The sequence below is a fragment of the Sinohyriopsis cumingii genome, chromosome 7, assembly GCF_028554795.1.
Source record: "Sinohyriopsis cumingii isolate HCF-2022 chromosome 7, ASM2855479v2, whole genome shotgun sequence".
NCBI lineage: Eukaryota > Metazoa > Mollusca > Bivalvia > Unionida > Unionidae > Sinohyriopsis > Sinohyriopsis cumingii.
The window spans coordinates 2,267,435-2,285,045 of NC_142967.1; the positions used below are offsets into that span (position 1 = coordinate 2,267,435).

The 17,611-nt window shown below is 36.7% G+C and overlaps 1 protein-coding gene across 4 annotated transcripts in view; it reads right to left on the reverse strand.

Moving 5' to 3' along the window:
• Positions 1 to 17,611, reverse strand: part of LOC149794632 (ornithine aminotransferase, mitochondrial-like) — a 48,374-nt gene that overhangs the window by 13,928 nt on the left and 16,835 nt on the right. For all 4 annotated transcript variants that reach the window (XM_089964237.1, XM_089964240.1, XM_089964238.1 and 1 more), the window contains exons 4-7: positions 15,361 to 15,584; positions 13,626 to 13,798; positions 5,806 to 5,884; positions 4,209 to 4,322 (exon numbers count right to left, since the gene is read on the reverse strand). In XM_089964237.1, coding sequence (XP_089820363.1) covers positions 4,209 to 4,322; positions 5,806 to 5,884; positions 13,626 to 13,798; positions 15,361 to 15,584 — 590 coding nt within the window. The remainder of the gene's footprint in view (positions 1 to 4,208; positions 4,323 to 5,805; positions 5,885 to 13,625; positions 13,799 to 15,360; positions 15,585 to 17,611) is intronic.

Sequence of the window (17,611 nt, forward strand, 5' to 3'; positions counted from 1 at the left end):
CTAAGTGTCTGGTACCATACTTGAGCCATTCAAAATACACAGCCTGATGGTACGGTAGGCCAAATATAAAACATAACTCTCTCCATATATGATGTATGTAATTGGTAACATTCCCATGCTTATCCAATATGCACCTTCAGACTGTGACAGTTCTCTTTTCTAAATGTGCCACTATGCAATACATGCTATTTTTTAAACAAGACTACTTTGAAAAGCACTCTATATGTCTGGTCAGTGTCAGATAATCCCCTATGTATGGACCTATAGGGTGTTGTGATGTGATTTGGATTTTTAACGTAGCTTTAACAATTTTTCAGCCATATCGCTACGATGTCTGCAATGTGGCAGTTTATAGTGATGTCTAGCACTGGGGCATCATGCCGCAGACATGTAGCATGATGTCCCACCCAGTCACATTATCCTGACACCAGGCTGACCAGTCCTAACACTAACCTCTTAATGCTGAGCGCTGTTAGTACCATTTTTGTAAGTCTTTGGTATGACTCAGCCGGGGATCAAACCCACAACCTTCCGCATCCGAGGCAGACACTCTAACCACTAGACCACTGGAGCGGTGTGGACCTGTAGGGCATGGTCAACTCTGGAGAATTTTGTCAAGGTAAGCAGTTCTAAATGAACTTACTCTGCAGAAACCACTATTTTCTTTTCAGACTTACCAGGGATGTCACCTCTGCCCTATTGAACCCATAATATATAGATGTCTTTATTACCCTAACTGCAAGACATTCAGAAAGCTTGGTCAAGGTGCTTACTCGAAAAAGAAATTATTCTCCAAAACCAATTTTTTCTTTGTGCCACAATAATTATCTCAAACAGATTCAACAGGCTTCTTCCACACATGAAGTGCAAGCCATGCACAAACCTTGGTCAAGAAAAGTAATTATGCAAAAACAGTTGCTTTCTTTAAGTCAGAGTTACCTTGACCTTTGACTGAGTTGGCCTCCAAATCAATGGACTTCTTTCATACTCAATGTGTATGTCACCCACACATTCTTGTGAAGGTACATGCTCAAGAACTGAACTGTTTGTGCAGAAACCATTTTTCTTCTTTTCTGTCACAGTTACCTGGACATATGATCATTTAATCCCCAAACTGCTATGCTTCTTCTTTATCACATGTGTAATAACCATAAACAAAGGCTGGTAAATGTAGGTGGTGTAAAAATGAGTTGTTGTGCACTGATGAATTGGTAATGGACAGACATGTTGATCACAGCACTGCCATAAAACCTGTGACCTGGATTCCAAAGTTACGAGTGCAAGTGAATATATTCCAGAACTGTCTTAACTTCATAATGATTCATCCAACAGATGAAGAAGGATAAACAAATGAAATTTTTTTAACCAACACCTGAATGTAAAGCAGGCACACCACCAAAATGGTTGTCGTAGCTTCCTCTTGATTGATCCCATGTATTAAGAAAAATTATCAAGGTATTTAAGAAATTCACGTAAGTGGAAAACCTTTAACCTAAACCGTAACATATATTTTCTATTAGAGTGTCCTTGAACCCAAGTTGAAAAGGGTTAGCAAGGATTTTGTGGAATTAATGGTTTTAGCTTTTTATTATTCATGCAATAATGATGAGAATCTAGAAAGGGTTTTGGAAATATACTTCAACCAAAACTTCAGAAAACTACTGTTGATGCCGATTCCATCAGAAAATGGACTGCTATGTCTGACTTCCCACTAACATGGGTTCAAGAATAAATCCCGCTGTATGTATTTTAACTCTGAAGCTTACTTAAATGCAACTTGGCAGGACATACTAATTTGTTTATTTTCAGATATTTACATTCCAATCACTCCCACCTACTTTCATTAAAATGAATCCCACTAAAGCATTTATCAATTTGTGATGTCACATTCACACAAATACTGAAACTGTTGAGGAATAAAAGCATGGATAACAAAGTTGCTACATTGTCTATTAATGCTGGTGTCATTTATCTTCTTTCCTATACCATATCATGATACAGGACAATTCATTTACAACCAGTATTGTCCATTGGATCTTTCCAGACTCTTGTGGACTAGGCTCTAATTCATACCTTTCAAGCCAAATCCTTCATGAAAATGAACCTGATTGGTATTATAAGAAGAGTTAATCTGCACATGGATTCCTGGGTCTATCCTTATCCTGGAGCCATAACTTAAATTTCATTGAGGTCTGCCCCCAAGGGAGCTGCAATAGCTCAGTGGTAATGGCATCAGACATATTAGCAGAAGGCTGCAGGTTCAAGTCCCACCATCTAATCAACCTAGCTTGACTACCTATTTCCAAGGATTTTATTTTAAGGCCAATGATTTCTTTGCTATGTGTGTGTGTGTGTGTGTGTGTGTGTGTGTGTGTCTAAGTAAATAGGTTAGTATTCTAGGAGGAAAGCACATTGGGTTATATTTGTTTTAATAAACATAAACACAATATTTAAAAAATATGCACAATACAATCCACTTTATTATGGCAACAATAGCAACTACCCAGCTACATTTAACCAAATCGATCAAACTTGCTTCAAAATAAGCAAGAGTTACAAACGTGGTTAGGTTTTATCTACATTTTTTCATGGGTGTCAGTAACACTTCGAGTTCTTCATTCTAAAGACTACACTGCATTATTAGTAAATTCCCATGCTGCTGTTTCCTTAGTTAAAACAACCCACAAAATTATTGGTGTGTTGGTTTGGTTAGGCTAGGATTACTTCAATGCATTTTTGCCTTGGGATACAAAAAGAGTCCAAACCAGCCAGGTCTTGGAATCAAACCCAGCACTCATGCATAGAATCAACCATACTATGCAGTAGTTACCACAAACTTGCCTTAAGAATAATTACATTATCAACTTAAGAATGTTGCTTGTTATCTTGCTATTTTATATTTTTCTTCAGTTTAACTTATAAATTATGTTTTAAACTTTTTTTCTGCAAGAGAAAGAATTCTTCATAACCCCAAAACAGTGATTCAAAGTAGTCTTGATAACCCACAAACAGTGATTCTAAGTAGTCTTGACAACCCACAAACAGTGATTCTATGTAGTCTTGACAACCCATAAATAGTGATTCTACGTACTCTTCATAAGCTATAAACTTATTCTAGGTAGCATTGATAACCCATGAACAGCGATTGTAAGTAGTCTTCATAACCCCCCAAAAAATGATTTTAAATAGTCTTCATAACCCAAAGAGTGATGCTAAGTAGTCTTGATAACCCATAAACAGTGATTCTAAGTAGTTTTGATAACACATAAACAGTGACTTGAAGAAGTCTTGATAACCCATAAACAGTGACTTTAAGTAGTCTTGACAATTCACAAAGAGTGATGCTAAATAGTCTTGATAACCCATCAACAGTGATTCTAAGTAGTCTTTATAACACATAAACAGTGCCTCGAAGTAGTCTTGATAACCCATAAACAGTGATTCTAAGTAGTCTCGATAACACATAAACAGTGATGCTAAGTAGTCTTGATAACCCATTAACAGTGATTCACAGTAGTCTTGATAACACATAAACAGTGCCTTGAAGTAGTCTTGATAACCCATAAACAGTGACTAAGTAGTCTTGACAATTCACAAAGAGTGATGCTAAGTAGTCTTGATAACCCATAAACAGTAATTCTAAGTAGTCTTGATAACCCATTAACAGTGATTCTCAGTAGTCTTGATAACACACAAACAGTGACTTGAAGTAGTCTTGAAAACCCATAAACAGTGATTCTAAGTAGTCTCGATAACACATAAACAGTGATTCTAAGTAGTCTTGATAACCCATAAACAATGATTCTAAGTAGTCTTGATAACCCATAAACAGTGCCTCGAAGTAGTCTTGATAACCTATAAATAGTGACTTGAAGTGGTCTTGATAACCCATAAACAGTGACTCTAAGTAGTCTTGACAATTCACAAAGAGTGATGCTAAGTATTCTTGATAACCCATTTACAGTGATGCTAAGTAGTCTTGATAACCCATAAACAGTGATTCTATGTAGTCTTGATTACACATAAACAGTGATTCTAAGTAGTCTTGTTAACCCATAAACAGTGATTCTAAGTAGTCTTGATAACCCATAACCAGTGACTCTAAGTAGCCCTTATCACAGATTAGTTCTGGTTTTACTCCAACAAGAAATCTGCATCAGTCGGATAAAAGTATGGAAAACTACTGCTAAGATAACTGCTAATTTTACCCTAAGTGATGCCATAGCAACTCTGCAAGCAAGTGGATTGCCTCCAAATGTTGATCCATGTTGTCCAGGCTTAATGGCCAGCATCACTGCATCATCAGCAAGTACAGCAGACACCTTAAGCCACAAAATAAAATAAAATAATTTCCAGTTGCAAATCAACCATCTATATGTTTCATATAGTAATGGTTTAAAAATTAGCATAGATATATCAGATTTTTTCCCTATTTTTAAGCATTATATATATTTAATGTGATTTTATTGGTCAATTTTTCTTTAACCATGGGGGAAAATGTTCTAGGTTTGGCAATGAGAAATGGGGACTGTCAGCTGACAGATGATGCATATTTTTTGCGGCCTTATATACACCCGCCATATTTAATAGTCCTCTAAGTAGATAACTGACATTTTTCAAGTGAAACGATTTTTCTTTTTTAGTTACAATAACCTTTGATCTTTTGACCCCAAAAGTCAATAGGCTTTTATATTCTAAGTGCAAGCCAACCACAAAGCTTGATCCAGGTCTGTGATGTAAAAGTAATGTTATAATGCAGAAATTATTTATCTTCTTTTAGTCACAGTGACCTACTCATTTGACCTTCTGACTCCAAAATCAATACTCTTCTTATTTACACAATGTGAAAACCATCCAAAATGTTATGTTACAGTTTGTGATGCAATGTGGTGGAAACTTTTTTATTCTGTCAGTGACCTTGACCTCTGGACTCCAAATACATAGGGTTCTTCACAAACCCAAGTGCAAACCATCCACGAAGTTTGATAACTGCAGATAGTGAAAAATTGAAAATGATGTGTGGAACCATTTCTTTTCCCAGAATGAAGCTGAAATTGAAATTCTGGATTCCAAAATGATATGGCAAGTTATCCATAAAAGTTTATTAATTGTAGTTGGTTGAGAACTTCTATTACGAAGAAATTGTCCTAAAATAAACAATATTCTTCCACAGCACCAGTGCAAGCTATTCACCAAGTTTTTAACCAAAGATGATGGCCAACCCAAGTTTTTGTGCAGAAACCATTTTTCTGTGTTCAGTCACTTAATCTGACCTTTGAACTTTTGAGCCCAAATTTACAAGGGTTCTTCCTTACTCCAAATGTAAGCAGTCCGCAAATTCTGGTATTTATAGATGGTCAACAACCATATTTTTGTGCAGACACGAAATTGGTTACTGGCAGAGAGACGGATGAATGTAAAGACAAAATCTGAACACAGTAGACTTGGTCTTTTGGCAGCATATAAAAATTACTTGTTGTAGTGCTAAATAAACTGTGTTGGTACTAATACTTATTTTCAAGATCTGTCCAAATACTGTGAATTCACTGTTTTTCATGGTGTATCAATTACTGCAGATTTTGGGCTTGCTAACATCTACAAACTTAAGGAGTCGATGGACAATTATCACTAGTAGTACTCATAAAAGTGTAATTTGTCACAAAATTAAAATTAACAAAATAAAATGAGTTCATAGTTGTATACATGCAGCCACTTAGCCTTCCATGAACAGTTTCCTTCAGACATTTATATAAAAAAAATTATAACTCCATTCTTTGTCACTAATGATTAATGTAAAAAGCTTACTGGTAACACTCCTCCAGACAAGGCTTTTCCTAACACAACAATGTCAGGCTTCACATTTTCATGGTCACAGCAGAGACGTCTGCAAAATAGACAGCAATAAATAATGTACGATTCATATTGATACATTGTGTACATCAGCTTGGTAATGGTACTGCAAGCATGCTTTGTACAGCACCAAAGCTAACAACTGGTGGTATCAAGGGGAAGTAATAAGCAAGAGTTACTACCCTCTGTTTATTTAAACTAGACAGGATAAGACAAGTTTAGTGTTTTAGTAGGGCTTGATTTGCGAGGTAGCAGGCTAATATTCCTAACATAATGTAACTGGGGAATGTATTCGAAGGAGAAAACAGAAGTTACTTATGCCATGTTGAGGCTCATAATACCAATACTGAATGGTACATATTAAAACTGCAGGAATTTATAACAGGAAGCTTCAAGATTTTATACAGTGTGCTGGTTTTAGACACTCCTGCAGACTAAAGACAAAACCGGTTCACTTTTCAAATCACACTACTTGCCGCTCACACTTTCAGAATATATCATGATTCTAACCCAAGGTCATCCATACTTATTTTATTATCTCTGCAGATTTGTGCTTTAAAACTTGGACTGGTTCATAAAAAAATTCCCTCTGCATGCAATGAAATTCCATAATGAATGAGGCAAAAGAACCAGACTAAATGTGTTGACTTGGATGCATAATATTGTGACATTATTGAGAAACTATAACATTTACCCACATGACACCTGACAAGATCATAAGCACTGTGTTCACTGAAAGTAAAGAATCCAGAGATTTTCTTTCTCTCTCTGGCATGTAATAAAAATCTTCCAATTCTGCACCTAAGACACGTATCAGGAAAAAACAAAGTAAATTCAATTTAAATTATATATTAAAAAAGGGAATTAAAGAGTACAGATTTCTCTATATTTCAAACTTACCGCCAAATTATTTCAAGTTACTGCCAAATGTACAGAATTATATCATTGGGGTCATCCAACCAAGGGAAGGTAACCCAATGTAAGAATAGTGTTTTAGCCATCAGTAAGATACATCTAAATGACAACAATACAGACCTAAATCTACAGTCACATACGATGTCATTATATCGGAATCAACATATTTATTGCTAGGCAGGGCGCTCAGTGGTCGAGTAGTCTAAAGTGCATACCATTACAGATCAGTGCCATCTCACCTTTGTCTGCGTGGGATCAAGTCGTGGGTTCAGTCAATGCGGATCTGTGAGAAAAGCCTGCCAGTAGTTTCTCGTGGATTGGTGATTCTTTCTGGAATTTTCCCGGGTTCTTATTTCACCATTTATACTGGCCACCATGTATAGCCTATCTTGTGCTGAAAAATGGCACTAAAACCTACAACAACTTGATACTTTGCTAGATTTTGTAAACAGATTGCATTACAGACCCTGATATGAAGGTACAATATGTAAAAGCAGATCTGGGGCTACCCTGTTCACTGTCAGGTGCATATTATACTTGGGTTAATATGACACACCACTCACCAATTGTTTCCTTTATTTTTGTGCATTTTTTCTAAAACCATTGGATAAGCAAACAAAATTGTGCATTTTTTATGGATTAACATGATGCTGCATAAGCAAAATTTAACACAGATGTTTACGCAAAAGCATTTCTATTCAACTTTAAATACTGTTTCAAAATTCTGTAATAAACTTCATTGAAACTCTACTTAGTTATTAAGACACGAGTTCCTCAAGAGGACTGATATTCTACTGGCCAAAAAGAATTTCCAGGAACTGAAGATAAGACAATTTCTTCCTTTTAGCAGCTGAGTGCTGAAAGGATTTCTGATATTCTTCAGCAACGACAAGATTTTCAAATTAGGTGCTGTGATCACCATATTGGATTTTAGATTGGTACCATTTTCATTCAGGACCAAGCAGACATCATAAGAAGTCTTTTGGTGAAAGCACAATTTTAATATGACAAACATCTAAAAGTAGACATACAAAAGATTTTCAAGATGGACGTTGAGACACTATATTGGGGGTCAGATCACTGTCATTTTCATTTATGACCATTAGATATGTTAAGAAATCTTTCAGTGAAAACCTGATGTTGATTTGTCCATTCATTCAGAAGCAGTGACAAGACTTTCAAGAATATCACTGTGGTTGCCATACTGGCTGGCTGTTTGAGTGGCACCATTTTAATTGCAGAAAGCTAGACATCAAAAAGGGTCCTTCAGAAAAATGCCTCATGCTGATATCACCATTCCTTCAGGAGGACTAGCAATACATGTAACAAGATTTTCAAGATGGCTGCTGCAGACATGCTACCAGAAATTTTCTTATGAGGGGGAGGGCCCCCACATATATCTCTGGGGAGGGAGGAAATTGTGGGTAGGGGATGGGGGAACAATGTCAAATGGCAGCTGATGTGTGACAACATTATTATAAGGTATATTTACACCTAATTTAACACAAGCAATTAATGATTCTGTATCACTTCTCTGACAATGAATACAAAAGGTATCCACATAGCTAATTTACTTTGCTCAGCTGGTAAATATTCAGTTGTTTCTTACCACTCCACTTCTCCTTATATCTCTACAACGCCATCCATTTACAAACTGTAGCCTATATTATTAGCCTATTCCTCATAGTGTGAATCCTACTTTGAGAACTGAATCCCATCTCACAATCAGAACCACAGCAATTTTGTCCAGTCCAAAGCTCATCAAAAACAATTTTTCACAATTCATACATATCCTTCCTATGATGTTTTCTCTCTCTATATATTACATATTATGATGTAATCTATGATGAGGTGCCAGCAATTCCCATATTGAACTACAGGTAATATGCATGACTATTCCCTCACACCTTCACAAAAGTTGCATGACTCTGTTTTAGTGAGAAACCCACGATCATACAGTTTGGCAACATCACCACTAATGTGGTGGTTATACTGTATGTGTAAACAGCAAACTTTTGCCTTAGGACCAACCAAACATCATAAAAAATATTCTGGTGATAATACTTTGTCAATATGACTAATTGTTCAGGAGTAGCAATGAAAAAATTACTCAGAAGTAGCAATGAAAATTGCTTTAAAGATGGTTGCCATATTGGTTGTCAGAGTATCACCATTTCTATTTAGAAACAACATAACACCATAAGAAGTCTTCTGGTGAAAACCCCATGTCAACATTACTTTCCATTCAGGAGGACTATTGATAACACAGTTTCCATTCCTTTTTTCTGCTGCAGACTGCCTACACAACTTTTTGTGTACTACAATTTAGACTTCAAAGGGAAGTAGTCTTATATTTCCCTTAGTTGCATTTAATGCATGAAAATGATCTGTGAAGATAATATTTTATTGATCGAAAAGAATTCATTTCTGGTTTTCAAGATCATTATGCACTAAAACCTTTTCCATTGGAAATATCTGTCATCAAACCTTCTTTTGTATGGTAAGGTCACTTGTATGGTAAGGTCACTTCATTAGAAGGTAAAATGTGGCTTTCAATACCAGGTTAGTGTGTACTGAATTATGTTGTGGGGTTTAACGCCATTTTTCAGCACACAATAGGTTATGCATGGCAGCCAGTATTAATGGTGGAGGAAGAACCTGGGAAAACCCTGGGAAGAATCACCGACCCACGAGAAGCTACTGCCAAGCTTTCTCACATACCAACATTGGCCGAATCCTAGCCTCAAACCCACGTAGACAGAGGTGAGATGGCAGAGATCTGCAATGGAGAGTGCTTTAGACCACTTGGCCACTCAGGGCCCCTCTGAATTATGTTTTGATGGGACATAAAGTACTTCACTATCACACACATTTTGTTACAACAAAGAGGTGTCTTCAACAGCAGGTTTCCTTGTACATTGTCAACAAATGGTAAACAAAACAAGTTTGATTAACAAGATTACTGCAAAAGAAGTATGCAAACCAAGTTTGATAACAAGATTACTGCAAAAAGCACACAACACAAATGTCTCATGATGATTTCCCAGCTAATGCCCATACCATTTTAGCTAGAAGCTTGACTACTGCATGGCAAACTGTGAACCTGGACAAAGCATCAGCAAAACATCAGTATGATAATAAGAAAACAGTCCAACAACTTACATTATCCTTTATCATGACTGACCCTAATGGTTGGGGTATGACTGTGAACATGAGTCTGACCCTAAGTGTTGGGGAATGACTCCAAACATGAGTCTGACCCCAAGTGTTGGGGTATGACTGCAAACATGAGTCTGACCCTAAGGGTTGGGGTATGACTGCAAACATGAGTCTGAACCTAAGTGTTGGGGTATGACTGCAAACATGAGACTGACCCTAAGTGTTGGGGTATGACTGCAAACATGAGTCTGACCCTAAGGGTTGGGGTATGACTGCAAACATGAGTCTGACCCTAAGTGTTGGGGTATGACTGCAAACATGAGTCTGACCCTAAGTGTTGGGGTATGACTGCAAACATGACTCTGACCCTAAGTGTTGGGGTATGACTGTGAACATGATTCTGACCCTGAGGGTTGGAGTATGACTGTGAACATGAGTCTGACCCTAAGGGTTGGGGTATGACTACAAACATGACTTGGACCCTAAGGGTTGGGGTATGACTGTGAACATGAGTCCGATTCTAAGAGTTGGGGTATGACTGTGAACATGAGTCTGACCCTAAGGGTTGGGGTATGATTGTGAACATTAGTCTGACCCTAAGGGTTGGGGTATGACTGTGAACATAACTCTGACCCTAAGAGTTGGGGTGTGACTGTAAACATGAGTCTGACCCTAAGGATTGGGGTATGACTGTGACTATGACTCTGACCCTAAGGGTTGGGGTATGACTGTGAACATGAGTCTGACCCTAAGGGTTGGGATATGACTGTGAACATGAGTATGACCCTAAGGGTTGGGACTGTAAACAAGAGTCTGACCCTAAGGGTTGGGGTATGACTGCAAACATGAATCTGACCCTAAGGGTTGGGGTATGACTGTGAACACAAGTCTGACCCTAAGTGTTGGGGTATGACTGTGAACATGAATCTGACCCTAAGGGTTGGGGTATGACTGCGAACATGACTCTGACCCTAAGGGTTGGGGTATGACTGAATATGAGACACTGACAAAGCAAGATATATCACAGACTCAAGTTTTATTAAAGTATTTTCATTGGTTCAAACATCATATCCACATATGGATACAGGACACTAACTGATATTAAAATCTGCCATAACCTTGACCTTGAGGCAGGGCATGTTGCTATGGCATCTGAAACACTGTTTAGTCATGATATCTAAATGGAACATGTTTCCTGAACTTATATTCAGTACTTGAAAGTAATATTCCAGACAAGAATAGGAGTAGTATTATATTTTCCCTTCCTGTGACCTTCACCTTGAGGCTGGGGTATGACTAATGTATGCACCACACAGTCTGTGAAGCAATATATAACTGGATCAAATTGCCTCAGTAAAATATCTTCATTTGTTCTGAGGTTGTACACTGGATAAAAGTACAAATGAGAAGACTATTTTGCCCTGCCCCATTCATGCCAACCCCTGGCGAGGAAAAAGTGTAATCCAAATGGACAAAAAGAGAAATCCAAGCAGAAAAAGAGTAATCCACATATAACATGATAAAAATTCAATGAGCATATGTACAAAATGATTTATTTATCCCTCTGAACTTTTAACATCAATTAGTCTTTCAAGTTTTCATATCAAACACTTTGAGCTTACAAAAGCAACAGACTCTCATACTGCATTTCAAAACACTTTGTACCAGCTGAGACTATGAATGTTTTGCACACCAGTATAGCACTAAGTGCTAGGTTACAGAACCTGGATCTGAATTCAGTTTTATTTTTGTTAACAATACTGAACAATCTCTCACAGTCAGCATTAGAATGGTAAAGAACCAATATTCCTTTCATAACCTGACAAAGAGGAGGAAATTTATATTTTACAGTTATTGGGTCTTTTAGCTGGAAAATAAAATTAACTCTGTCCGCATGAAGTACATTGTCAGGTAGAGTGCCAACTTGATCTTGATACTTCAGGAGTTCTTCTAATTTATCAGCAGCCTTTCCTGCAACACGGTGCATAATATGACAGAGACAACCTGATATGTACAATGATGGAGACATTTTTCAAAATTTAGAATGCAACTCTTTTAAGAATTCCAGTCAACACTGATGCTGTATCAGCTGAAAACCCCATACAGTTCTGCCAACTTATGTTTTTTCAAAACATTATCAAGCAAGTAAAAAACAAATGTTTTCTCCAGTGGAATCTACAATTAATTCTGGTAATGAAAGAAGAGCACTCTGACTTTGCCCTTTTCATTGTCAAAGTCTCCTACAAAGACTGGTTACAACTTTTTGATATAATCACTATTGTCTGTTGCAATACTAAATGGCCCAATTTTCATGGCTTCTGCAATTTTAAGTGTAGTATCTTCTGCTAAACACCTAACAAAATTTGATGATTTTGTTCTTGCACATGCATATTTTCTGCAATTTTGGAATCAGGAAACATTTGTTTGAACAAAGGACCAATGTAGTATTCGATTGCCATGGGAAAGTCTGTGTTCTATTAGGAACTTGGTAGAAAATGCCTCTGCATTTATAAAATTCATGTCCACAGTTTAGTTCTGCCGTAAAAAAAGGAAGTTACCTTAGTAATGGAGTTAATAAAACGAGTTAATTCAATGCTTCATTGTTTAACCACCATGACCAATATTAAAATCCTTTCCATGCAGCCTGCAAGGGGCTTGAAGCTGCCCTAGAATGGAATGCTGTATTGTGTAATTCATGTATTCATCTCAGACTTGGTTTTTTGTCTTTTCCTAATCCATCTGTGAAATTCTTTTAAAAATATTTTTTGCTCTAACACACGCATCAACTAGAATAAATCTGACTTGACTGGTTCTGTACCAGATTAGAACAAAGAATTGGTGAGCAAAGATTACAAGTTAGAAAACCAGTCTGTTTTCTCCTAACTAAGCCATACAGCTGCTATAAATAGAAACCAAGGTCAAAAGTTGAAAGTAGAAACCAGCATGTTTCTTGGAAATAGGGCAATTGATATAAGTAGAACATAATACTGTAAGGAAAGTGCATACAAGTCTTCGGACAAGCGTACTCTTATGCTGTAGTTACACAGAAGCCATCTTTTCTAGAATATGGTCTGTAGGATTAATGGGATGTTAATAAAAATGAGAAAACATTAATAATTTATTTTTGGAGGGGGATATACTGAGAATGCATAATCCGAATACAGTTAGGTGTAAGGCATAATTTAGTGAAAAAAGCGTAATGATTACACCGAAAGTGTAATGGTTGGGATGTATGCTGCCCTGATCTTGATCTTAAATAATGAGGCATGGTTAATAAAGCAAACTGGCTTGTTATGTGCAAAGTTTCATGAGGATCTAACCATCTAATTTAAGTCACAGGCTTCACAAGGAAACGTTAACGGATGGACAATGTGAAAATGTTAACAGATGAATGGACAATGTCATTAACGTAATTTGCAAATATTCAAAACCAGCACATATACATTGACTTCAGTCATTCTAGACATAAAGAAAATAAAGTTCTCATCTGGTTGCTATGGAGAAAATTCCATATATAATTTTTACAGTACATTTTAAGGAAGATTCCTACTACAAAAATGGCTTGGTATTTCTTTCACATTTCTTAATAAAGAAAATATTAACATATTTACAGATGGAGGTTGGATAGACAAGTATCTGCCACAGGACCATCCCATAAGCATATATGGTATTAAGACAAATAAAATACTGAATTTCCTCACTTTCCTGTTCTCCCAAGCCCTGTCTGAACTTCATCAGCAATGAAAAGGACATTGTACTTTGTACAGAGTTCTCTAACTTTTCTGATGTAGCCATCATCAGGAACCATAACTCCAGCCTCTCCCTGAATTGGCTCAACCATAAATGCAGCTGTATTTGGATTTTTAAGCTCCTTCTGTTAATGTGAAAACAATAAAACAGAGCTGGTTTGACTTTTGCAGTTGTCACAAATGATAATATCAACTATTCAGTTAGATTTGTATTTGTAAAGCATTTCATATTTTCACTGGATCTAACAAAAAGCCTGTTGCATGCCAGGATTTAAAAAATTACAAAAATAAACAATCACCTAGATTAGCATTTGCACAGACACTTTGTTTTCTGCATTATTTTCTAATTAATTTTTCATTAATTAAACACTGAATACTGAGAGAAAATTACAAAATTACTTAAACATCATTTAAAAAGCATTCAATTTTAATAAGGTCATTTACAGATACATGCAATTTTCATTTGCTTGGGACAGATAGTTGTTTCAGCAGGATTGTGCCAACAAGGCTGTCAAAGAAAACATTCAAGTTCACAAATAAAATCAATTTAAAAGAAAAAATGCCAACAATCAGTTGAATATAATGTTGATCAATTCATCTTCAAATGAATAGAAACATTCATACAAGATTTCATCTATGTCCAGTAATTAACTAGTCAAGACAGACAATAGAGGATTGAGACAAACAAATAAGATAGACCGCAACAGTGGCCTAAATGGTTAGAGCATCCGCCTCAGATGCAGGAGGTCACAGGTTTGAAGCCCGGCAAAGTCATATTAAAGGGGTGTTATTACACAAGCTAAATATATACAAATTATTATGGGTATGTTTATGTAAAACACAGCAGTCATGTGATAAACTACATCAACAAAGAGAACTGAAGTAATATATAACTTTCTCAGATTAATGCCAGTTTATTTTCCATTTTCTTACAAGTTTGAGGCACATTTAAGCAAATTCCAAAATTGACAGATGTTGTTAAAAATAGTGACTTCAACCTCAACCTCTTCCTCAGAAAACCTCAACACAAAGTTTGAAGCACAGTCTACTAATGACTCGTTAATGAAAAGTACTGCTGTAGTGGTTCAATATTTTGCCGAGCTGCTGGGGTCACTTCTGCAGCTCAATTGTGGAGTTATTACCATAACCTATGCTGCTGCAGCCAAATGATAACTTTTTCTCGCCGACTTGGGGATAAGGGACACTTGTGTTTAGTAATCTTCCTTATAACTGACTGATTCACAAACCGAAACTATGCATATATAAAAACTACAACCTTTTGTCTGTGTGATTATTTTACCCCAATGACAATCTCATCCTGTACATAAAAAGCCATGAAAATTTAGATTCTAAATTGGTAGCAAAAGCCATTGTTTCCAATGTCAGCACCATATGTTTTTTAAGTATCACATGTCACACAATTTCAGAAAATCCAATGTTCAGTAGTGTATTTAAGTACATGATGTCTTTCTCAGCAAGAACCACCATTTGTAAACTGGTGTCTAATCATTCTCCCTAACGAGTTATAGAAGCTCAATATTTCAGATGTGGTGTAATAATGACTTTATCACAAGCCCTGCAAAGTAAATTCACTGGTTATCAGAGTTTCAAATAAGCATCAAGTGACTAATAACAGGTACAAGAAAGGTGGAGCTCAGTGATTCACCAATGTTCTCAATAAATGTACCTCTAGAGCAGGAATGTTGTTGTATGGCACAATATGAAAGCCTGGCATGAAGGGACCAAAACCACCAGAGCATTCTGGGTCGGTGGAACTGGAACAAGCTGACAATGTTCTTCCCCAGAAATTGTTCTCAGCAAAAATAATCCTGGCCTGATTGTTTGGCACCTTCTTCACAGAGTAAGCCCACTTCCTTGCCAGCTTGCAAGCGGTCTCACCACCTTCAACTCCTGATTTTTGAAAAAAAGATACAAGTATTAAAGACAAAGACTTTTATTTACTAGGGAACATTCTTGTATTTATGCTGATGTTTATAAATAAAGAACTCCACAGACAGCAGGACATTTCCCAAGAACCATTCAGTGTTTCCCTTTATGCACATTTATGCATCAGGGATGCATGTTGCAAGAAAACTGATGCACACATTTTGTTGCCATGTGTTTTTTTTACGCAAAGGATTTGCATAATGCAATCAATGCATTGGACGAGGGGTAGCATCTTGTATACTTCGAGCATAGGCATTGACTGGTTACCCACTTTGTTTACTCCCTGTGTTGCGTTCCTCTATTCATATAGTTGAGTGCAATGAAGGGAACATACGAAATAAGGAACCAGACTAGCATAGGCAATGTTATGACGGAGTAGCTTCCCCATATCTTGTGAGCCCTCACGCAATCTCCATCGAGCTCAGCAAGATGTCATCTTGATGTCTGACCTCAATGCTTGCTGCATTAGAAAGTTATCTCCAGATTAAAACGTCGTGCACTAAGAATCATTAGCGAAGAAAGTGAAAGAAGCAGAACACAAAAGAGTAACTGTTGATCTAAGTTTAATGAAAAATGGAGAAAATAATTCCCTTGACTGGAATACAGCACATCCATTAGGATTACCAGTGTGACTTCTGATCGCGTGATTGCGAAGACTGCAAAAGTGAATACTCCTTTTGTGGCAGGGTTTAAGAATTGTTAAAAAATCTGCCCTTGTTTGCCACAAGATATCTGGAGAAAACATTATAACCCAAGACATTCTTTCACAACAAAGAAATCAGTAAACTTGCCGAGACAAATGCCTTTATTTGGATTACACAGTCAGGGGATCATTGCAGATTTTGTTGGTTTTTAACTTTGATGCAATACAAGAAAGGTCGTAAAGTTTAAGTGTAACTTATTAGAAACAAGATGAATCATTAGCCTCCTCGATTTTTGGATAAATTTGATCTAGGACAAAGTACAATGAAATCGATGACAATACACATTTTAGTACAGGCAGTAAATTAACTGCCATTTGGTTAAAAAGATTTATTAGGCTTTTTGTATTGGCTTGTATGTAATGTGTTGGTCTATAATATTGCTTCAAAAAGATTATAGGGATAGTGCGACTTTAAAAGAAAAAAGAACTAATAAAATTATTCTTTGAATGGACAGTACATTTGTTTGTTAGTTTATTTGTATCTTTAGAGACGGAGTATGTTGTGCAAGTTGCAATATCCTATTTGAAGCTGAAAAAGTACGAGTCAGATGAAACTTTGTCAGTACATTTTTGACCCCCACATTTTTTTTTTACCCCCCAGTTCTGACACCAAGGTTTTTTTTTTACTCTCAGTTTTACACCCCTGGGGGATACACTGCATTAACACAAGATCTCTTTGCAAATCTTGCTCCATTTTGTAGTTCAACCCTGTAATAAAAAAAAATAATATAAAGGGCCTAATGGACTTGATATCAGTCTGGTACCAATTTTTGTGGGTTTCATTGGCTATAAAATGAATCTAAGTTCCAACAAAATACATGAATGTTGTTGTTAAAGTGTTTAACACCATTTCTCAGTACAAATAGGCTATAAATGGTGGCCAGTATAACTAATGGAGAAGGAACCCAGGAAAAACCCCATTAGGAACCACTAACCCACAGGAAGCACCTGGCAAGCTTACTCATATGCCCACACTGGCCAAGCATAAGACTAAAACCCACACAGACAGAGGTGAGATGGCAGTGATTGGTAAAGACTTCTTGGTCACGAGGGGCCCCCTACATATAATGTTTGAGTGCCTGATGAGGGACAGTGGAAAGTCTTTATTATGACTACAATTTAATTTGTAGCAAAAGTCTGTGAACTTGAAAACTCTGTCCTGTTGTAATGATTCTTACTGATGCCAAAGTAATAAATACAAAACTACTAATGTTTTGCATCCTTTTTCACCTTTTATATCCATTTATAATAAAGAACACTCAATAAAACTATACAAGCCGATTAAATC